Source organism: Ahaetulla prasina, chromosome 2 (assembly GCF_028640845.1).
Source record: "Ahaetulla prasina isolate Xishuangbanna chromosome 2, ASM2864084v1, whole genome shotgun sequence".
Lineage (NCBI taxonomy): Eukaryota > Metazoa > Chordata > Lepidosauria > Squamata > Colubridae > Ahaetulla > Ahaetulla prasina.
The window spans coordinates 285,372,957-285,397,608 of NC_080540.1; the positions used below are offsets into that span (position 1 = coordinate 285,372,957).

The window sequence follows — 24,652 nt, forward strand, 5'->3', positions numbered from 1 at the left end:
ATGGGCTTCCGTAGTGTTCTTTCTACTCAGCTTGCCAAGCAGACTTAATAGTTCCCCTCTTAATTAACAGCAATGATAGCTTAGAGGAAGAACATTTTCTTCTCTTGACTGAAACTTTGCCCATGATCTCTAGAAAGGTCACCAAATCCTGCTTTTTCCCTACTGCTGTTTGATATTCAACACTTACTTGGATAAACATATTCATAGTTTTCCTGTACCTTAATTTTTTCCCCAATCTTTAATATTTGGTTCACTGTAAATAAAATTTCTTTTTCGCTGGGTCTTTGATTATACCACAATTTGGATAAACAAGAAAACTAAATATTAGAACAATTAAAACACTGATATATTTTTTTTCTTCAGTGGAAATGCTAAGGCTGTGAAAGCTAGAATGGAAAGAGAAGACCTCTTTTAATTAGGAATTTGTAGATAGTTACTAATGGACAGCAAGAAAAATCCATTCATCCTCAACCAAATAAATATTAATTGCTCCTTGATGTGATACAATAATCAACAAATAGAAACTCACACTAAATGACTACACTTGGCAAGACTGAAGAATGAAAGGAAAGATAATGAAGAAGGGCACATAAACAGGATTAGTTATCATGAGTTGATCTGGGCTCCCTGGTACTTAATTAACTATAATTAGTTCTCTGTGTTTGGGAGAAGCAAACTTATATTGATTAAACAAACTTATATTGGTTATACTAAAGAACATGTATAGAATCATGGCTGGTTTTCCATTTTTATTTTCATCGGGAAACGCTCTGCAATTCTTCTGCTTCTCTTCATAGCCCAAAAGAGACTTGCATATTGATGTCACATGAAAAGAATATTTTGCTTGAAAAAGTTCAATCCAAGCAAAAATATATATTTCCAGTGGCACTGAAAGCAGCATCAAAATACAAAAGCTAACAACAGTTTATGCAAAAGTCTCAGGAGACAAGCTTTTTGAATGGGGAATATGGTAACTAAGCAAAGACATGGGGAGGGGGGGGAATATACCATAAACAAAGAAATGATCCTGGAATTCTACATCCAGATATCAAAACATGCTTTAGAGTCTCAGTACTGCCTAATTACTGATTTCCATTGTATAAAAGTCACACCACCATTTAAATAAATTACGCAAATATTACAAAGTTGCATATTTGCATATGCAATGCAATCGCTATGCGCCTGTAACAATCAAATTATTTTAAATGAACATTTCCTGTTTGTTCTTACAATCTGAACTATGCCAATTTTGGCTGATCCATGGTGAAATCTGGCCAGTTAAGTGGGCTATAAAGTGATAAAGAGTATAAGATTGTTACTCTGCTTTGGACAAAGAAACAGAAACAAACAGTGAGAGAAACCCTGAGTTAAGGCTCCCAAAGAAATTCAAACCAAGAAAAGGGGAAATCTATCAAAGATGCAGTGCTTCCTTTTCCAGACAGCTAAGGTCTAGATTTAAACCTTCAGTTAATGGGTAACTCTGATAAGTTCTATTTATTTCCTGAGAAACTCCAGAGATATCCTGCCGAAGTTGGTTTTCAAGCTTCTGCTGGTGCATATGCAATGGAAGAATATCTTAGAATACCTCTAAGGCAGGGGTGCTATTCAGCAGGTTCTAGAGAATCGGTAGTGGACATTTATAATAATAATAATAATAATAATAATAATAATAATAATAATAATAATAATAATAATAATAATAATAATAATAATAATAGAAATAATAGTAACAACAACATCAACAACTAGTTGGAAGGGACTTTGGAGGTCTTCTAGTCCAACCCCCTGCCGAGGCAGGAAATCCTACACCACTTCAGACAAATGGTTATCCAACCTCTTCTTAAAAGCTTCCAGTATTGCAGCATTCACAACTTCTGGAGGTAAGTTGTTCCACTTATTAATTGTTCTGTCAGGAAATTTCTCCTTAGTTCTAAATTGCTTCTCTCCTTGATTAGTTTCCACCCATTGCTTCTTGTCCTGCCCTCAGGTGCTTTGGAGAATAGTTTGACTCCCTCTTCTTTGTGGCAGCCTGAGATATTGGATCATGGCTATCATGTATCCTCTAGTCCTTCTCTTCATTAAACTAGACATACCCAATTCCTGCAACCGTTCTTCATATGTTTTAGCCTCCAGTCCCCTAATCATCTTTGTTGCTCTTCTCTGCCCTCTTTCTAGAGTCTCTTTGAACACCAGTTCGGAGAACCGGTAGCGGAAATTTTGAATAGTTCGGAGAACCGGCAAATACCACCTCTGGCTGGCCCCCCAGTGGGGTGGGAACGGAGATTTTGCAATATCCTTCCCCCAGGAGTGGGGAGGGAATGGGGATTTTGCAGTATCCTTCCCCTGCTTGCCCACCAAGCCACACCACGCCCACCAAGCCATGCCCACAGAACCGGTAGTTTAAAAAAATTGAATTCCACCACTGCTCTAAGGATATGGGTTCCAACTACCCTTCTTGTTAGCAGGGATTCCTTTATAATCAGCTGGAAACTGCATTCCTATAACATGCAAATATGGTCACTTGTTACTGCATAGTAAATGCTCCATCCATAACAGCCGTTGAGTGGTCAGTTTTGTGGCTCAATGCGCATGATTTAGAAAAGTCTACTGCACGCCCCTTTTGCCATCATTGGCAGCATGGGCCAGTCCCATTGGGGTGAGGTGGTTCCTCAGGTAACATAGACCCATGCCATTTTATCACAACACTAACCCAGTGGCCTGAAAATTGCCTTATGTCCTGTCCAGATGTTAAGAGGCAGAATATAGGTAAAGGAAAGTCTAATATATGCAAACTCACACTAAATGACTATACTTGGCAAGACTGAAGAATGAAAGGAAAGATAATGAAGAAGGGCACATAAACAGGATTAGTTATCATGAGTTGATCTGGGCTCCCTGGTACTTAATTAACTATAATTAGTTCTCTGTGTTTGGGAGAAGCAAACTTATATTGATTAAACAAACTTATATTGGTTATACTAAAGAACATGTATAGAATGTATAGGTAAAGGAAAGTCTAATATATGCAAATGGCATGTAAAATGTGACTCTTATTTTATTAAGATAAATAGTTATGTTTCTCAAAATGTAGGGCTTAAACATTGGAGATAGGTGGGGTTTGATTTACTTATTGACTGGGTACACATCCAACTTTTTAATTAATGTTGCATTGTCTGGTCTGTTTGGTTAACTACAACACTGAATGTTGAAGACAGAAATTGAATGTTATTTATACTTTTATGTAGCTGTGTCTCTGCATCCTTTCCTCTGTGTTTATTATGATTTGGTGTCTCTGTATGGTTTATGTTTAAGCCTCCTTTAATACCCTGTCCTAAAAGGCAGGGAACATATCAGTGTAATACTTATAAAACAAAAATAATGTGAACTAATTATGTGAACTAACAAAATTATGGACTAAGTATTCTACATACCAATCTGCCTCATAATAACGGAGAGACAGTTATGGTTAAATTTTTCCTCACCATACTAGTCAACAATTTTATTAATTTTACTCAAGATAAAGAAAGAATTCTATGACTTATCCTTGCTGAGACAGACAGATGGACAGACGGATGGATGAACGGACAGACAGACAGCATGGGTTTATAAACAGGATTAAAATTAAAGAGAAATTCAATTTGGCTGGCGGGCCTAGGCTGCAATAGAAAAGTGTGTAATTTGAAGAGAGTATTGAGGAAATGTTTACTCCATGTTATGTTATTTTATTTTACGCATCATTAAGATTTTTTTTCTTAATTTTTTTCCCCTTTTGTTCAATCATATTCGATTCTTGGAAACTGGCAGGAAAAGTCTCTGCAATTTTCTTCACAAGGTTTAATTCCATAGACGTGAGAATCCAGTCAGTGAAATATTTGTTTCCTTTGAATCCAGTCAATCAGGGATGAAATCCAGCAGGTTCTGACAGGTTCTGGAGAACCGGTAGTGGAAATCTTGAGTAGTTCGGAGAACTAAATGCCACCTCTAGCTGGCCCCAGAGTGGGGTGGGAATGGAGATTTTGCAATATCCTTCCCACAGGAGTAGGGTGGGAATGGAGATTTTGCAGTATCCTTCCCCTGCCACGCCCACCAAGCCATGACCACCAAGCCACCCCCACAGAATTGGTAGTAAAAAAATTTGGATTTCACCACTGCAGTCAATGAAATCTTTAATTATCAGCATTTCCTAATTCACCCACAAGCATTTCATTAAAAAAAAAAAGACAGAAATTATAAAAACTAGGCAGTAGATACACCTTCAGAAGGGACACATCTGCCTTCTTACATACAAAGTTCTTTTTAAGATTTCGGCCAAAAGATAATATTGTTGAAGGCAAAAATGTTCCACTTAGTTGGTAGCCAGAATGCATTTTCTGAACGCAAAGTGTCACAAGGATGCAAACAAAGCGTGCCAACAATTTATGGCCTCCAAATGTGCTAGACTTCACAACTTCCAGAAATCCAGAGCAATGATTCCTTGACACTACTAACACTGTAAGGGAATGGATATAGTGGAATTGAGAATATTTTTGTTGGGTTATGTTTGATGCTATATGGTTATTTTCCAAGAACACCTGTCATCCATTCTCTATTTTCTTCTGAGATTCCTCTTTCTCAATTTTTTTTTCAGTTCCTTGCTTCAGTCCTTTTGGCAAGGACCATACACTCAGAATTCTAGCATTGCACTGAGAAATCTAGTGCAGTTTTAAGCATCAACTTACTTAACATTTTTGGACTGATAACTACATTTAGAATTTCTGCTCAACAGGTTCACTGTTGAGTAGAAATTAATAAAATCAGATCTGTTTAATGGCTTCAAAGCTGCTGTGTTCTAACTAAATCCACTGTCATTTCTTACAACCCATTCGTGCTTGTCCAACTGCTATTTGTTAGGTATAGGTAATTAAAACAAAACTCCCATGGCCATCTCAAGAGACCATTAGAGCACTTCAGAATGTCACTTCAACATAAATTGTATGAATTTAAGATTACATGCAATACTTTGTTTATGAATAGCTTATTAAGAAAGTTAACATGTTTGGGTTTTAGGTAAATGACCAAAATCATTTTGTGATATTAACCATGACAAATAACCATGACAAAATACTCATCTTGAGAAGGCTGTTGTGACCCAGGCCCAAGTAGGTAATAATAAACTTAGTCTGTGGAAAAACAAACTTTATTTGAACAGCTGGGAATTACTTCATTCCCAGCGTTGTTCAAACTCAAAGTAAAACAAATGCCTCCCAACACAAATTCCTCAGTTATCTCACAAACCTTGGTCCAATTAGGCAAACTGCCAAAGGCCCTTCCTGGCAAACGTCCAGAAGCTACAAAAACAAAGACGTATACGAAGCAGAAGATGAAGCAGAAGACGCAGTTACAACGCTGCTTTCCGGCAAAGCTGAAACACCGGTGCTGGTCTGTTTTAAGTCTTATGGGACAGGCCAATCATCTCTTGTCCCTACTCCTGAGTTGTCCTCTCTGCTTGAGCTGCTTTTGCCTTCTGGCAGCTCTTCTCATGCGTGCATTAAGAACAGGCTCCTCCTGTTCCTCTGTCTCACTACTATCAGTCTCTGGAGGCTCTGGAGTCTGCACCTCACTTCCCGATGACCCTGGCCTCACCTCAGCCTCATCGCTTTCCGACTCTGTTGCCAGCTCCGTAGGCTGCTGACGGACCACAACAAAGGCATGCAAATGCACACATCCACATTTTATTTTCTAAAAATGTCTGTGGAATCTATGTAACACCTCAGCCTTATCAAAAATACAGTATAGCTTAGGGGTGTCCAACCTGGGCAACTTTAAACCTTGGCGGACTTCAACTCAGGGATGAAATCCAGCAGGTTCTGGAGAACCAGTAGTGGAAATTTTTGAGTAGTTTGGACAACTGAGAAATACCATTTCTGGTTGGCCCCAAAATGGGGCGGGAATGGAATTTTTGCAATATCCTTCTCCCAGGAGTGGGGAGGGAATGGAGATTTTGCAGTATCCTTCCCCTGCCATACCCACCAAGCCACACCACCCCCACCAAGCCACCCCCACAGAACCGGTAGTAAAAAAAATTTGAATTCCACCACTGCTCTAAGGATATGGGTTCCAAACTACTCTTCTTGTTAGCAGCGATTCCTTTACAATCAGCTGGAAATTGCATTCCTATAACATGCAAATATGTTCACTTGTTACTGCATAGTAAATGCTCCATCCATAACAGCCCTTGAGTGGTCAGTTTGTGGCTCAATGAGCATGATTTAGAAAAGTCCACTGTATGCCCCTTTTGCCATCATTGGTGGCATGGGCTAGTCCCAATGGGGTGAGGCGGTTCCTCAGATAATTTGGACCCACGCCGTTTTATCACAACACTAACACAGTGACCTGAAAATTGCCTTATGTCCTGTCCAGATGCTAAGAGGCAGCATTCTGGGAGTTGAAGTCCTCCAAGGCTTAAAGTTGCCAAGGTTGGAGACCGCTGGTATAGCTTCGGCTTGAAATTGGCACTCTACTGCATGCTAGATTTCCATTCTTATTTTATATATAACAATAATATAGATAAGGATCTGGTGGATTATACAAAATGTTTTGAAAAAGAAGATAAAAGTTCCTACCGCAATTTTTCATATTGGGAATTATTACGGACTGCACAGTAATTGAGACTAAGTTGATTTTAAATTTAATAACAGCGGCAAGACTACTGATAGGACAATACTGGGAGAAAAAAGAGGTACCTACAATAGAAGAATGGATATTGAAAGTTGCTAATTTGGCTGAGATGGCTAAAATCTCAGCCTTTTTGAAAGACACTACACAAGAAAAATATCTAACTGAAAGGAAAAAATGGATTGAATATACACAAAATAGATATCAGATTAAGAGATATCAGATTGCTTTTGAATGATTAGGATGTATTTATCTTTGATTTGTATGGGGGAAGTTAGGATTTGAGAAGAAGGGGAGGATTATAATTTGTGTTAGGGAAATTTTTGCAAATGATTGTTTTTTTTCTTTTGAACTATACCTTGTGTTTGTTCTGGGAAGTCGGGGTGGGGGAAGGAGGGTGGTGGTTTTGGAGGAGGGGAGGGGAGGGGGAAAAGGGGGAATTTTGTAAAACTTTTCAATAAAAAAAAACAATAATTAGCGGGGAGGGAAGGGCCGGAATCCTGGAACTTCGGCTGTGGGAGGAAGAGAGTGGGAAAGGCGAAAAAAGGGGGGGTTCCCTCAGGTTTTTGGCGGGAAGACTTTTGGTGAGAGAGTGGGCTGGAATCCTGAAAGGTGGGGTGGGGGGGCATTTATCTCTGACAAGGTTAGAAATTGAGGAGTTAGAATTTTTAGTTAGCCCTGGAGCTTCCATTGAGGGAAGAAGTGGTGGGAAAAAGAAAGAAGGGGATTCTGTCAGGTCTTGGTGGGAAGATCTTTGAAGGGAGATGAGACTGCAGAGGTGAGCTAACCAAGATGAGTGGGCAAGTGAGTGACCAGAGAGGGCACAAGACACAACAGAGGCAAACTGACCCAGGCCAGTGGGCAAGCCAGGACAAGAGGGGGGGGGGTGCCAGACACCCTGGCGGACAATGGAGGCGACCTGGAGGTGAACTGAGAGATCAGGATGTACCTGTAGAAAGGGGGGTAGATGAATTGAGACTCTAGAGGCCTCTTTCAGAGGTGGCGCTACATTAAGAAGGCAAGAATAGGGCCTCTGGTGGCTCAACAGACTATGACAGTCTGTTATTAACACAGCTGCTTGCAATTACTGCAAGTTCAAGTCCCACCAGGCCCAAGGTTGACTCAGCCTTCCATCCTTTATAAAGTAGGTAAAATGAGGACCCAGATTGTTGGGGGCAATAAGTTGACTTTGTATATAATGTACAAATGGATGAAGACTATTGCTTAACACAGTGTAAGCCGCCCTGAGTCTTCAGAGAAGGGCGGGATATAAATGCAAATAAAATAAAATAAATAAATAAATAAAAAAGAATCTTGGTGGAAACCAAAAACACATCATCCGTTGGCAATAGTGGCCCTTGATGCTACAATGAAGAACCAAGAGTTAGAGTGTAAAGCTTCCCTTAATTGAAACTTAAGTTATGGTGATTATTATAGTTTTTCTTGCCAAAATAAGTGGTTAATCACTGCTTCCTTCCAGACTGGATTGCTGTTTTTCTATTTCCTAGTTTAGCCTTTGGATTTCCCTGGAGTTTAAGTACTACTGAAGTATGATCCTGCTTGATTATGATGATTTGCCATCGAATTCACGTTGTCTTTTAGGAATCACATAGATTTTCTCCATGATTGATCTGGCCCTAACCTGCTTTTTCAAATCTCCCAACAACACACTCATCATCACCGCTATAATGGTATCCATTCAACTTGCTGTTGGTTTTCTATCTCCTCTTTCCTTTCACCTTTCCCAACATTGCAGCCTTCTTTTGAAGCTGGATCTTTGCATAATGTGTAGGATAATCGCAGCCTCAACATTTGGGTTGATTTGCTCTATGACCGTGATGGCGAACCTATGGCATGCATCAGTGGTGGGATTCAACTAATTTAACAAGCGGTTCTCTGCCCTAATGATTTCTTCCAACAACAAGTTTGCCAAACTGCTCAGAAAGTTAACAACCGGTTCTCCCGAAGTGGTGCGAACTGGCTGAATACCACCACTGGCACGCATGCCAGAGGTGGCACACAACGCCCTCTCTGTGGGCATGCGAGCTGTTGCCCCAGCTCAGCTCCACCACGCATGCGCCTCCCAGCTGTCTTTTGGGTCTATGCGTGCATGTAGGGGGGGGCGCATGTGGGAGATGCACATATATGCGTGGGGGTGGGTGCATGCACGGGATCACAAGTGCATGAGTGGGGTGCATGTGGTGGTCATGTGTGCATGCATGGGGGCGGGGCGCAAGTGGGGGGTTGTGCATGCATGTGCGGGTGCACGGGAGTCACACGCACATTGCATTGCTTTGGCACTCTGTGTCGAAAAGGTTAGCCATCACTGCTCTACCATCCATTTGTTGATCCTGTTTCTTTTTTTTAAGATCAGCTGCAGTTAACAGACTGCCACCTGTTTGAAGTCCTGGTGTCTTTTTATCACTTCCTCTCTCTCTCTCTCTGACCCTCCTCAGAATGTCACTATGCTTTAAAAGAAAGTGCCCTCCTAAAACTTTGGGCCAACGTCTCTGCAGTGCCCCCAGGGGCTAGGCAAACCCAATCCACACCTAAGTCAGAAAGGAACCCATTCAAAAAGCAAGAAAAGGTTAAACCAGGCTGCAAAAAAACCCAAAACAAAACCCAAAAACCGATTCCATTTCCTCTCTGCTTGTCTCCCCAGCTTGCAACAAGCGCGATGCCAGGGGCTTGAACGAGCCTGCGTTCGGCTCGGAGGTATCTCTGAGCGTGCGCGTTACAAAAAAAAAAAAAAAAGGAGACCTCAGACTTTTCTGCTCCTCCTTCAGCGTTTGGTTACATTCCCCTTTCCAGAGTTCTGTTTCCTCCATCTTAGCTGACTTTCTAGCCTGGCTGTTTACCTCTCTATGCTCCCCTGCACTCCCTCCCTTACCGGCGGCGTCATTTTCTGTAATAGACGACGCAGCAGGAGCGAGCAACGTGCAGCGGCGGGAGCTGAAGCTTATTCTCTCTCTCTCTCCCCCCCCCTTTTATAAGCACCCCTGCATTGCCCGGATGTGAATGGATTACAATGTATCTTTCAGGGAAACGTATTACTATCAATTTCTCCGAGGGGGAGTCCATAGTGATGGTCAGAAAGAGGAGAGATTTCTAAAGTTGAAGCAAGTTTAAGACTTTTTTTTTTCTCGTGGTTTAAAAAAAAAAAAGAGAGAGAGAAGGGTGTGGGGAGCGTGCAGCAACCGATATATGTATATATATGTTTGTTTTTATTTTTAAAATAGCTTACTAGCCGGGCATGTGTTTGTAACGAAAAGACACGAGGGAAAGTGACCGGATTTTCCTCTTTTTTTTTTTCCTAAAAAGAAAACCAAATTCGCTGTGCTTTTTTTTTTATTTTTATTTTTTGCCTGGCTTTTTTTTTTTTTTTAATTTTGTCTTGTTGAGGTGGGACGAACTTTTCTTGGCAAATTGACTCATTGTGGATAATCCAAAAACAAAGCAGAATCCCTCCTCCGGGGTATAATTCCTTTTTTTTTGTTTGTTTGTTTATAAAAAATAATAATTGGTGGAGTATTTTCTGCAACGAGACGGAGTCCGTGTTAAAAGGACTTCGTATTTTTGAGAGTCAAAAATACACGTGAGATCATAAAAGCACCTTTTAACCAGAAGACTTTGCTTCCCCTAAAATACATTTCCTTGGAATATTGTGAACACATTGTTCCTTTTAAGGTAAAGTTAAAATTTCCTCTTGGAGTGCTTTTTTTCCCTTTCTTTCTTTCATGTTGATCCCAGTGTTTATTTTTTTTCCTCTCTTTTTAACTTGATACAACTTAAGCAATATGAATTGAATTGCATTGTTTATGTGATGCGAGTAAGCCAGCCACACACTTAACTTAAAAACCAGAAGCGCCTAAAACTGAAGAAATAACGTGTGCATGAACTGCAAAGCCTTAACGCACTAATTGGAAAGAAAATGAATTTAGCTTCAATCTCGCGAGTGGGGTGGGGGTGGGGAGCAGGGCAAACCACTCTCACTCGTGGTTTTCGTGTGGGGAAGGAGGCTGGGGAAGGCGAACGGGGCGAGCGAGGCCTGCGGTGGCTGCGTTTCGCGAAGTAGACCATGCTTGCAAAAAGTAAGGGGAGCGGTTGGCAACCATCTCTTAACAAAACTTGCTCGGTTTTTCTCCACAAAGTTTCCCATTAATGCGCTCTCTCTCATACTCACCTCCTGATTATAAAAACCCAGGCTTCACTAGCGTGGGAAAAAAAAAAGAAAAGCTGCACCGAACAACAACAAAAAAAGAACTCGTGGTGTTAGAGTGTGTGTGTGTTTTAAACAAGTATCCCACCAAACAATGGTTGTGTGGGTCTGGGTCCGGGCGGGGCGTGGGGGGGGGGGATGAGAAACCTTTGTATCACGTGCATTTGCAGGGAAGAGAATCACCTTCCTCAAGCTTGCCTTGGGGTGGAACGGCGGAAGAATGATTTTTTTAATATAATAAATCTTAAAAGTGCTTGGGGACTGGGGACGTGGAGAGAGGCGGGAGGAAGGTAGGAAGGAAAGAAGGAGAGAAAGAAAGAGCCGACCAGCCAGCGTGTAGGTTGGTTTCCAGCGACCGGGAGCAGGGGCATGGAAGAAAACGAGGTGCCCGTTTGCTTTTTATTGCGTTGATGTACATATATATATATTTCCTTGGAGCGCGGAGCGGGGGGTTGTGGGGGGGTTGCAATGCGTGCGCGTGTGTGTTCGTGTTGGGGGTCCTTTGCGAGGCAAAACTGCCACCGAGGGAGCGGGGCGGCTCGCGCTCCTCTCTCTCTTTTTTGTTTTTTCCCCCCTTTCTGAACTTGCAATCCGGCGTTCTATTCGAATTTGTTTGTGTGTGCGTGTGGTTTTTTTTTGGGGGGGGGGAGTTGTTTGTGGTTTCCCCCCTCCTTCCCCCCTTTTTTCCCTCCCCCCCCTCTTTACCCTAAGGCAGGCAGGCAAAAAAAAAAAAAGAGAGAGTGAGAGAGAGAGTTTGCTTTAGGAATCAGGGCTACCTCCCTCCTTCCTCCGCCGCGTTTTCTTCGCCCGGCTTTTTCCTCCTTAATTTTTTTTCCCCCTCCGCTCCTGTTCAGGGAGAGCTTTCGCGTGGCGCCTGTGAGGTTTCTTCTTCTTCTTCTTCTCTCTCTCTCTCTCTCTCCTCTCTCGCGCTCTCCTGCGTGTGTATGTGTGCGGTTGGTTGGTGGATGCTGTAATTTCGAGCAATGAAATCCAGAGCTCGGGGCTGTGGTCGGAAAGGGACCCCCGTCTCGTCACTCTCGGCCGGTAGGTAACCGGAGGTGTCCCCTTTTTTAAAATCAAAACAAAACAAAACGAGAGAGAGAGAGAGAGAGAGAGAGAGATTGAGGAATTTTTTTTGTGTTTTTTGTTTGGGGCTGGAGTTTAGTTGTGGCTGGTCCTTCATAGAGAAGAGCGCGGACGAGAGCCAGCGGTGCTCCATTTAAACACGCGGGATTTGCTACTTCTCTCTCTCTCTCTCTCTCTCTTCTCCCCCCCCCTCCTCCCTCCCCGGGGTAGCAGTGGCCTTTTTCACCCCTCCTCTCCGTCCAATTGTTTGCTTTAAAGAAACGGGGTTACTTTGTTGCCAGCAGGGCCTGGAATACCTTTTCGTGTCAGTAGTTCGCTACTTTCCAGTCTCCGGCTGCTACTACCTTGCAAAATAAATCCCAGGGTGATCCATGGGAAACTCCTCGGCCTCCTCCTTTAATCAGAAACAAAACAAAACTATCCAGGCTGGGTATCAAAAAGGCGGATTCTCCTTTCTTTCTCTCTCTCCCCCCACCTCCTCAGCCCCACACCTTTCCCATCCATTTATGTTTCCTCTCCCCCCCCCTTCCACCTTCCTCCTCCGTCCCCTTGTACCGACCCGAGTGTGCGTTTTGGCTTAACTCCTAAGGACTTGGTTGCTCGCCCTTTGAATCAAATCCTCGGGAAGCGTCCGGTCGTTGGAGCGGAAAGGGGAAACAAAATAAAAATAAAAGGAGCTTGCCCGAGAAATTAAAAAAAAAAAAAGTTGGGAGAACGGTGCCTGTTAGTTGCTACTCTAACTACGTTTTTCTCTCCGTTCCTGTGTGAACCTCCTGTTGCATAAACGGTGCGCGGAACAGCGCGGCTCCTGTTCTTTTCTCTCTGTGTCGCTCCCGCCTTTGGGGTCAGAGTAGCTGCTAACCGAGTTTTAGCCCGGTTCGTTAGAAGTACGGTCTGAGTCTTTTCTTGTCTTACTTTCTTCCTCGTTGTCGCTGTCGCCTTTCCACACACACCCCTCCTCCCTCCCCGGGGTAGCAGTGGCCTTTTTCACCCCTCCTCTCCGTCCAATTGTTTGCTTTAAAGAAACGGGGTTACTTTGTTGCCAGCAGGGCCTGGAATACCTTTTCGTGTCAGTAGTTCGCTACTTTCCAGTCTCCGGCTGCTACTACCTTGCAAAATAAATCCCAGGGTGATCCATGGGAAACTCCTCGGCCTCCTCCTTTAATCAGAAACAAAACAAAACTATCCAGGCTGGGTATCAAAAAGGCGGATTCTCCTTTCTTTCTCTCTCTCCCCCCACCTCCTCAGCCCCACACCTTTCCCATCCATTTATGTTTCCTCTCCCCCCCCCTTCCACCTTCCTCCTCCGTCCCCTTGTACCGACCCGAGTGTGCGTTTTGGCTTAACTCCTAAGGACTTGGTTGCTCGCCCTTTGAATCAAATCCTCGGGAAGCGTCCGGTCGTTGGAGCGGAAAGGGGAAACAAAATAAAAATAAAAGGAGCTTGCCCGAGAAATTAAAAAAAAAAAAAGTTGGGAGAACGGTGCCTGTTAGTTGCTACTCTAACTACGTTTTTCTCTCCGTTCCTGTGTGAACCTCCTGTTGCATAAACGGTGCGCGGAACAGCGCGGCTCCTGTTCTTTTCTCTCTGTGTCGCTCCCGCCTTTGGGGTCAGAGTAGCTGCTAACCGAGTTTTAGCCCGGTTCGTTAGAAGTACGGTCTGAGTCTTTTCTTGTCTTACTTTCTTCCTCGTTGTCGCTGTCGCCTTTCCACACACACACCCCTCCCTCCCTCGCTTCCCTTTCCACCTCTTTCCCCTTTCCCTAAGTCTCGTGAAAACAAAAAGAAAAAAAGAAAAGAAGAAAAAAAAATCCGATTGTTGTTTCCTGCAAGGCTCGGGATTGGGTTTCTGATTGCGGTTATTTCCATGTTTCTAGGTTTGTGTGATTTTGCTAAAATGCATCACCAACAGCGAATGGCTGCCTTAGGGACGGACAAAGAACTGAGTGATTTACTGGATTTCAGTGCGGTAAGAAACAACGGTGGAAATGAACAACAGCTGTTTAAAAAAAAAAAGCACAGAAAAAGTCTGTTAAACTAAACCAAAACAAAGCCAAACTGAGTTTTTTTTTTTTTAAAAAAGTACAATGAGTAATTTTTAATCAGCGGTTTTTTTTAAATTCATGGTAAATATGCACGCTCTACTACTTTACTGATTAGGATCTTATCTGGAGGAGATGGACTTAAAGGTCTGCCATTTATTGGGATGTGTTCTTAGCATTTGACATCCTCTCCAAAATGAACCCACACATCCTCTGTCCAAAAAAAAAAAAATAATTAAAAAAAAATCCGGATATTTCTCATTATTTTCTGTGTATAAGAATTACTTAACGTGCTACAATGCCTTCTAAAAGTAATGGCTGGCATGCCATTTAACTGATGGGTAAATCAGTTTTTTTACAGTATACTTTTAGTTCTTCCCTTGTTTCATTTTTTGCCACCTGAAAAAGTGAAAGGAAATCCAGAAGTAGCCTAGCTTCAAGTTTTCATTGAAAACTCATCTTGCTCTGCTATCAGTGAATGAGCTGCAACTTTCCTGTGGATACCCCCCTCCCTCCCTCCATTGATGGCTAGCTCTCTCTGTGTGTATGTGTGTGTGATTTTTCTTTTCATTTTTTATTTTACCTATAGACTTTTTTTTAATAACCTGTCTTGATTCTAAGGCCTAATATTAACCAAATCATGAGTAGCTGCTTAATAGAATATTTCCTGCATCCTTGCTCCCCCCCACACACAAAAAAACCGGTTCTGTCCTCCACTCTTAATCTGTCCCCCCCCCCTTTCTTTCCAATATGTCAGAAGTCTTTATTATTTATTCATGTTTGGTGGAGAATGGGGGGAGAGAAGCAAGATAAGTCAATTTCATATAGGATGCATTTGTGTCTTTAAAGACTTCTACTGTGGGAGGGGGAAATTAGGATCCAAGGAAGGGGTGGGGGGAGGAAGATGTTTCAGTCTGCTGTGGTCCTTCAGACTTCCCTTTCCAGACATGGCTTTGAGAAGTTTGGCTACAGGGAACTGTAGCCTGAGGCAGCTTGGTAGCCCCCACTTTGCTAACTGTTCTTTTTTTCATTTCTTCCTTTGCTTTTTGTAGTCTCTGACTCAGGAAGAAGGTGTGTATTGTCTACCAGACACGTAGAAGAAGATGAAAACCAATTAGGGTTGAAATAAACGCAGGAGAGGTGGGGGGGGGAGAAGAGAGGGAACGAGAGTGAGTGTAATGTAATTGCTCTTGCACTAAAAGCTGAGGTGAAAATTTAGGGCAGGTGGAAGTTTCCAGGGTACTTATGAGAGGCAAATCCTAACAAGAGGATGGAAATGGATATAACTTCATTTATGACCAAGGTTTCAGTAACAAACTTTTTATCCCCCCACCCTTTACCTTTGCCAGTCTGAATGTTTTTAGGAAGGTTTTCGTTTTGCTGATATGTGTGTGGGGTTGTTGTGGAGTCCCTCCTACCACGTATCTTATATTGTTTGGGGAATGCGTGAAACTAACATGGGGGGGGGGAGAATATAGTTTTTAAAGAACTGTGTGGCTGCAAAGGCAGTGATGGGAGAGAGATTTCATATTTAAATAAAATCACAATGACAGCTTTTGTATAATGTTGAATGGAATTTGAACATAGGGAAAAAATAATTCTATTTACCAACAATAATACCTCTTTGTTTTCTTTTAGATGTTTTCACCTCCTGTCAGCAGTGGAAAGAATGGACCAACTTCTTTGGCGAGTGGACACTTTAGTGGCTCAAGTATGTACAATTTCTGTTTGGAATTCAGTTGAAGTGTCCTTAAAAGTATTTTTTTTACCCTACATGTACGGTTAGCATGAGTTTGGGGAGCATAACTTTAGCTTGGATTAAGGACTTACATTAAGATCAGTTGAAGTGCTCTATTGTTCATATTGCCAAATGTTTAGTACAGTATCTTAGGAAGAAGAATTCCATGCACATATATGTATGTATATATATTTTGCAGGACCTGTTTTAAGATGCAAGCCTTTTAAAAACACACCTTTCCTTTTATTATATAAGAAGCAAAAACCCAGTTCCCTAAAGGTAGTAATTATTTTCATGTTTCAAAAGAGGAATAACCATTTTATGGTTCTATCCATCCTCTTTTTTTTTTCTTTTCATCCTAATTTGTTCTAAGCATTAGCATATACAAATTTGGCCATCTATTAGCTACAGTCTGGACAACAGTTCTGGCCATAAGTTGAAATCCTATTACAGTGACTTTCTTGATGATCGTAACAGCTTTGGGGAGAAAAAAAAGAGCCTGTTGATATTAATGCAAATATTTATTATCTGTCTATGTGTTGAAAAATATGTTATATTCATTGCAAACAGTTATTTTCTCTGTGACCCAAAGAAAGGGTCTGGTTTTTTGATGCAGGAACCTCTGAATATAATAATAATTGAATGTGGAATACAGAATATGTTTATGTATTGAGAAGAATTCATTTTCTGTTATGCTAGCAGTATGAAAGACGCATCTGAACTGTTCTTCCTTCAGTAATTGTATTTTATAGTGTTTCCTGCATTACTGAATATTGTCCTTCGGATATGTTTCTGATACATTTACAATTAAATAGCTGCAGTGTATTCAACATTTTGGCAATTGCATATAACTCTTTACTGACCGAAATTCTATAAGAGGAGCATCTCTGAACCAGATGTTAAATTTTGATAAGACTTTACAAGTTCATTATCAGTTACTGTGTACGGCATTACTCTGCTATCAAATTCAATAGCAAAACTCCCAATGGTTTTAACAGGCCTGGACGAAGAATTCAAATGAATAAGAAATAAAATGATGCCCAGTTTAGTATATGTTTAATTATTTTAAATAGTTATTTTAAAAATATTTTGAATGTTTTTATAACATTTTAAATAAATGATAGCCTGACAACTAGGATAGTCATCTATTTGAAATTACTTTGTATTTTGTTGCATCTTCAGATATTGTCTACTTAATTCTTAGTTTTAAAAATGAAGGAATCTCTAACTTGATAGTATACTAACATTTATTGAATCCATACACCTTGATCCCTAAATACACATTCGTTATCCATTTCTTTAGAATGTAGTATCTTACCAAGAAGTATTTTATTTTAAAACAAAACAATTGTTCTAGTACAATCTTTTAAATAATGTATATAAAGAGATTTTTTTCATTACATAAGTAGTGTAAATTATTTGTGCCAGATAAATCATTTTATATTTAATCAATACTACAGATAACAACTGTTCTAACAAGTATTAGCAAGATGCTTATTTTTAGGGATTTGCCTTAGCTTAATAGTCTCCTAAGAGACTATTTTATCAACAGTTTTAAAAGGATGAAAAAACCTTTTGGAAATCTAAGGAAAGAGGAGCATTTTATTATATGCTTAAGCAACCATCTTCCTTTGATATGCAAATAACTGAAAAGAAGAAGAAAACACAAAAGCACGAAGTAAGATAGTAAAATTAAATTGAAGAGATTTCAAAACCATGCTATTTTTTTCTTAAGTCACCTTAAGACCAGAGTTCTAAATATATCTTGTAAGCTTTTGAATTTGATGAACTGATTTCCTATTTATGAATGAGATAACATTAGAATATACTAAGCAGTTTTATGTTCTAGTTCACTTGATTAAGTATCAGTAATAACAATGTGTCAAAATTGTAGAGATTTGTATGATTACACAATGCTTTTCATGACATAGGTTTTTGTTTTTAATCAGTAAGGAATAGCTTTTAAAATGCATCGTTTAGTAAGAAGAAAAGTTGATGGAAGCCAGTATGTTATGAATCTGTCTCTAAATCTTAAAAGAAAACTTGTGACCTGAAGTTATATTTACTATACTTTGATTCCTGATCTTGTTTCTTAATGTGTTTTTGACAAATGAACTATGCAGGGGAGTCCCGTACTTATAGTTGCGTTATTGTTATGCTGAGTCAAAATATGGTTCTGTTATAAAGTGGTAGAAAGTACTCTTATGATGACATTTTAATATACACACATTGCTGCAGAAAACCCAGCATTATTGTAGCTTAATGTCATAGTTTGGTCCATGGATAAATGTACTAAATAAATACGTTGTGTCCAGTTGAGACTCATATTTTACTTGTTTTCTGTACAAAATCTGAAGCAATCTAGAGGTTGGTTGAAAGAGAATATCTCTGTTAAAAAAAATGGGCACTCATTTGATGAAAGGATGGGAAGAACTGCTTTGAGATTTTTTTTAGTATAAAGCAGAATATTGCAAACAAATTGCATGTGTGCATTTTTTTTAAAACAACTGTTTGTTAATACAAAATGATCTGGTGTGGCATGTAATGTGTGAATGAAAAGAAAACAGGCCTGGATTACCTTTAAAGTTTTAATTTGCCAAATGTGGTTTCTTGCTACCTTTAGAACTTGCCAGGCAGAGAGGGAGAAACGAATGTAACCTGAGCCACAGGCCTGACATTCTCAGGGTGCATTTTTCACATGAAAGGGTTTTGTCAATGCTTTAAAGGACTAGCAGTTTTTGTTTGATGTTTGCAGGTGTTCAGCAGAGAGCTTTAAAACAATCCAGCCATAATGGTTCAGATGCCTTGTGACCTTAACAGGGAGACTTGGAGAACATGTAAATAATGTTTAGGTGCCTATCCCGACTCTGAATACTGTTGTAGGCTATAGGTTGGATTATTCTTTGCCCATTGACTTTAGGATATTGAGAGACAATTTCCACAGCCTTCAGAAAGGTTGCCAGCATGATGATGATGATGATGATTGGTTTTTGTTAGCCGTAAAAATGTTTAGAGCAAAATTATAGTAAGCTAGGGCTCTGTTGAGATCCTGGTAACATCTGCGAGCCGAAATGTTCAGCTACGTTCAAGAAAGGTTATTTTTCATTTAGTTTCTCCTTCTACTTGTGATTTTCTTTGCCCCCTGCACAAATATTTGCTTTCACATATGTTTTCAAGAACATCTTAAGGATTTCTCGGTGAAGGAGCCGTGGTAATTTTTTAGAAGGCAAACTTTTCCAAATGAGTGTCTGTACAGATCCCCTCACAATGTTGCCTCTGATAAGCCCTTCTAGTCCCTTTCTAGATGTCATGCTATGTCCACCCATCCTTTCAACCATTTGAAATAGGAGAGCTAAGACGGAGGTATGATTAGCACCTTGGGCTGTTGTGTGCATCATTTGAGCCTAAAACTGGTCTGTTCTTTATTCCTTTATAGTTGATGTGTTTATTCTGGAAGGTGAAATAGGTTATCTTTGCCATAGTTTTCTAGTGCCCTGTAGGAATGCTTGGTTGATATTTTCATTGGTTTATTTGGAGATGCTAATTTTTGTCACATGTTGAAATTATTTGCTAGAACCTTGGCCCTGATTCTCATAAAGAGCTGATAATTCTATGTGTGGGCTGAACCATTTAAGATTGAGTTCCCATGGGATTTACCCATAGAGAAAATTCACTCCCATGGGGAGAAAATTATAACAGCAAGAAGAGTTTTAATTCAGCCTTTGCCTTGACATAGTTCTTTTTTTTTAAATGTAGGATTTTTTTTAAATGGAAGAAGATATATTCATGATAGGTATTGACTGACATTTCCTATCGTAGAATAGATATCATTTAGTTTTAAATCTTTTCAGCTTAAAATGATAAGTACCTTGTTTTCAAATTGCTTTTCTGTGAGCCTTTTTTATTCATTTATAGAATAAAACTTTATTCCTTAGGTATTTAAAAAAGAGGTTCTTAAATGAAATTTCCTCCTTCCAACTGATCTTCTGAAATATCTGTTTATTCAAATCTACTATGTGACAGGTGCTCTGAATAGGTTATTACAAATTTTAAAATCTGAAGCAAAAATTAAAATCTGACAACTATAAGGAATTTCCTACCCATTGTTGTGACTTTGGGAGCTATTTTACTGATCCCAATACAGATGTGATACATGTTTTTTCTCAATATTATCAGGTGGAACAGTGGGAGTAAAATACTCCAATAGAGATTATTTTAGTTCCATTGCTAAATAACAATAAATGGTCTATTTGAAGAAAATAGAAATATGCAAAAATGGATGCTTACATTCTAAACATTAGGACAATTTAGTAACAATTTAGATATTATCTAATATAATTATCCATTTAAAAGATACCTAATTTTTAAGCAATAGATTTTGGTTTGTGTGCACATATATATAGACGGACACACAGAAATTTACATAAAATCAGAAAAAATATAATCCAATACAGATACATAATTAAATTGTGTAGAGTTGCAACTGGATTAACATGACTAAAGCTAATACTTCACTAAGGGAAGAGTAGAAAGTATGATGTAATATGAAGATGGGCTTTATTAGTATCTACAACTATAATTATATAACTATAACTATAACTATAATCATGCATATTACTATTTAAATATAATTGCAACAAAAATATAGTTAGTTCATAAATTGAAAATACATGCATCATTTAAAATGATTCTTAAATAGTGGATGATGTTATTACTTTTAAATATTTTCTTTGTATTGTGTTTTTTAGATTTATCCTATTTTTAGCTAATAGTTTTTCCTATTATTTATTTAAAGGTTATTTACATGAAAAGAGCTTCAGTTCCCATCAATGTTTTGTTATAATAAGGTCAGGCATATTCTCATTTCAACAATTTATGGGTTACTGTGTGACCAGGCCCAGAAGTACTCAAAAATATAGTTATTTACATGCCACATTTTTTCCGCACTAAAGCCTTTCATCATATATGTAAACTATTCCTCAAAACAGCATTCCTATTGAGACAATATTCCCAAAACTTACCACTTAAATGCTTTGATTTTCTGATGCCCCTTAATCTTCTCAGACTTTAACATGTAATATTCTTGTGTGTAAGTTAATGGAAATGTGGCTGTTCTTCCTCAAAAAAGCATAAATAGTTTTGTCTACAAGCAGAGGTCAGTCAATAAGAACTGTTATGTAATTGGTAATTAAGAAATATTTATGTAAGTATATGAAATATTTTGTAGTGTACTTATTCATGCTAGTCAATGTAGAATTCACTGTAGCATAGTTGTTTTATCTAGAAGTTTAATTTTGTTTATATTGTATTTAATGTGATCAGTATTAATAAAGTGCTTTTATGTAACACTTTAAAATGATGTCCTTTATGCTTGCTATTCAAATAATCATTCCAATAACAATAATGTACTATTCAGACCTGTTCTAAAAATAGTTATATATAAATTTATCATTTCTTAAGAGATCTTTGGGACAGGAGGCTGAAATACAGACTAAAAGCAAAATTTGTGCCGTACATTATCTTAGGTTGAAAAGAAGCATGTGATATGCTTTGGATATTTGAACTTGTTAGGTTTTAATATTCTGAATTTAATGACAAAATATTTGTAGTCCTGCTTGTAAGCAATGACTAAAATGTAAGAAGAAAGGCAACCTACTCTTAATGCAAAATTGAGGAAATTACTGTTATTTTCTTATAGGATCAGTATAAAATGAAACCACCTTAAAAATGTTATAAGACATGCTATTTTAAAAAGTAAAAAAAGCAAAGTCTGTAGTATGAATATGGCATTCTAATTTATTTTAGCATGAGCCTGTGTGATCAGTGATAGATTAATTGATTCATTTATACAAGTTGCCAGTGAAGCTAGTTGTTTAATAATGCATATTTGAAAATCTATTTGCTTAAAATCTGTTCTCTTGCCTAGTTGATCCAACTTTTTAAAAATTAAACCTGATTAGTTTTATTGAAACATTTTTTTCTGAGTTATTACTGCTTCATCTTTCCTGGTTTGAGGATCAAGCTTACTTGTAACAAGCAATGTGGGATTCAAGAGAGACACCAACTGAATAATTTGTATTAGTGTCTGTGCACTTGTTCATTAATCAATACCATTCATCTGGTTTGGGTAATATTTCCTTTATATGCAATAGAAAAATTAGAAGTTTTCAGAGATGATTGTTCGTTTCATTTGTTGTTCCACAGGAGATTCTTTGTGTGCCTGACAATTGACTAGGATACAGAGGCTAAACCCAATTTTTTAAGTGGGTTTTAAGATTGTATCTGTAGGTGTTTGATATTACTACCTAGGCATCATTGTATGTATCCTTAGACATGGCTGGCTAATTCATGATTCATTACATTTTATGTAAGGTCATATCACTTCCTGACAACCTGTAGAAAAATTTAATGTACAGACTTTGTGTGTACATTAATGAATGCTAATGGCATTCATACAGCAATAGGCATATATGCTCACATATATTTATAGGCATATATGCTCACATATATTTATTGAAATATATATTGAATATATTCAATATATATTGAAAACTCATAGCAATGAAACCTTTTAACATGTAATTAAAATGTTCAGCAATTTCTTTTATTTAGCAAAAGGAAGAACTCATTGTCTTTGTTAAGGGGATAACGAACTAAATAACAAATTCTCAGAAATAACAGTTAAATAATAAACACTACACTAATGCTTTGGTTTTTCTTATGCATGCATAGGAATTAGGTTTTCATAAACTGTTTCATTTTAAGATTAATCTTTAATCTGTTATTATAAACATACTCATTTTGTAAGGATTGTGGATCAAACATTTACAACTAATGGTAAGCTATGTTTTATATCAGGAAGTTTTGTGACTTAGCAGAGCCTACAGAAAACCATATTCTCCTGGTGGCCCCAGGCCTGTGGTTTACAGTGTTTGATATTATGAGGCTATTTAGATCCATTCCCAGAAGCCAAGATAACAGACCTGCAATTGCTTAATCAGGAACTGTGTGTGTATTTCTAATGGTCTGGGTTTTAAAGATCATTTATTGAATTGTTCTTGAATAAATGTTTTGGTGGACACTGTAAGAAATCAGATAAAATGAAGAAACTGAAGTTGCAAAGTGGTGTAAGCTCTATGGAGTATCAGAACGATTAGTGAATATGGTTTGTAAAGATCTGATGTATGTAGCAAATTAATTATAGGTAATTATTTCTGTGTGTGCCGCAAAAGAGGAAGATATATATTTATTGCATTTGATACATAGGATGCATGGTTTCTTTTTACATAGAAATGATATTCTGGGTAATTAATCATGCATGAAAATGCTCCTTAGAGGAAATATTAAATTAATTTTGAGGCACTTTGCATATTTATACAAATATATTCAGAATAGCTTTATTGTGTGCTGCTGAACATTCATGGCTGAAATGCTATATACATTTCTTGGCATCAAATCCTGTTTATTTTCAGAGTTTACTTCTGACTATACATACAAATTGGGATGCGGTGGCTCAGCGGGTAAGATGCTGAGCTTGTCGATTGAAAGGTCCGCAGTTCAGTGGTTCGAATCCCTAGTGCTGCATAACGGGGTGAGCTCCCGTTACTTGTTCCAGCTTCTGCCAACCTAGCAGTTCGAAAGCAGGTAAAAAATGCAAGTAGAAAAATAGGGACCGCCTTTGGTGAGAAGGTAACAGTGTTCCGTATGCCTTTGGGTGTTTAGTCATGCCGGCCACATGACCATGGAGACGTCTTCGGACAGCGCTGGCTTTTTGGCCTTGAAACAGAGATGAGTACCACCTCCTAGAGTCGGGAACGACTAGCATGTATGTGCGAGGGGAACTTTACCTTTTATACATACAAAATCTTAAATTGAGAAAGCCTAAACCAGTCTCTGTTAACATACAGAATTAAATCTGAACTAAGATAGTCTACTATATTTTAAAAAAAGGAAACAATGGTACCCCAATGGTCAATATATGTAGTGAATAAGACTGGCAATTCAATTTTATTTCAGTAATGCTACTGAGAATCATGCTCCCTATTTCATAAGAAGTCAAAAGATAATACTGAGAGAACCAGTTACAGTTATGTTTGTGTCACAGAATAGTTTATAAGGTGGCTGCAAAATACTGGAATTTTAGAAAGAAAAAACATCAGACGTGCTTCTTCTTTGAAACATTTTGTTGTTATATCTGTACAAGTGGCCCTTGACTTGTAAAGGTTCATTTTAGTGACAGTTCAAAGTTACGACGACACTGAAAATAGAAAAAATGATGACTGTTTTTCATACTCACGAGTATTGCAGCATCCCCATGGTCACATGATCAAAATTCAGATGCTTGGCAACTGGCTCATAATGATGATGGTTGCAGCATCCCGAGGTCACATGATCAACTTCTGTGACCACCTGACAAGCAGAGTCAATGGGGAAGCCAGATTCATTTAATGAATGTGTTGCTAGTTTAATAACTGCAGTGATTCTCTTAACAACTACGGCAAGAAAGGTTATAAAATTGAGGCAAAATTCACTTAACAAATATCTCACTTAGCAATTTTGGGTTCAGTTGTGGTCATAAGTTAAAGGTTACCTGTATTCCTGACTGTTTCTTGGATGTCAGGTCCAATTGAAGATTGAAATTATTAGTCAGAATCTTTGGTGGTATCATATGGTTGCAGAATCTTTTGTTAATTATTTTCAACCCAGAAGAACTAGTTAGTGATGTTGGTATTCAAGTTTTTGATAAATAAAATATGACTTTATCAGTACTGTAGGGTATTTAACTATAATTTAAAGTAACAGAGTTTTAAAATGTATAATTGGCTTCCAATTTACTATTACATCATTACTTTTACAGAGATACAATAGTTTCCTGAGTAGATTAGAATTTGAAGAATTTAATTTTAATTATTTA

The 24,652-nt window shown here is 38.6% G+C and overlaps 1 protein-coding gene across 16 annotated transcripts in view; it reads left to right on the top strand.

The window, feature by feature from the left end:
• Positions 1 to 10,042: 10,042 nt before the first annotated feature.
• TCF4 (transcription factor 4) overlaps positions 10,043 to 24,652 on the top strand; it is a 435,153-nt gene continuing 420,543 nt past the window's right edge. For 4 of the 16 annotated variants that reach the window (XR_009153615.1, XM_058170649.1, XM_058170652.1 and 1 more), the window contains exons 1-3: positions 11,702 to 11,917; positions 13,836 to 13,927; positions 15,639 to 15,711. Coding sequence is in view for 15 of the 16 variants with exons in the window: in XM_058170649.1 (XP_058026632.1) it covers positions 11,857 to 11,917; positions 13,836 to 13,927; positions 15,639 to 15,711 (226 nt within the window). In the remaining variant the exon portion in view is untranslated. Of the gene's footprint in view, positions 10,342 to 11,057; positions 11,258 to 11,698; positions 11,918 to 13,702; positions 13,928 to 14,936; positions 15,072 to 15,182; positions 15,304 to 15,638; positions 15,712 to 24,652 lie in introns of those variants that run through there. The other 12 variants (XM_058170654.1, XM_058170653.1, XM_058170650.1 and 9 more) reach the window with 12 other exon arrangements.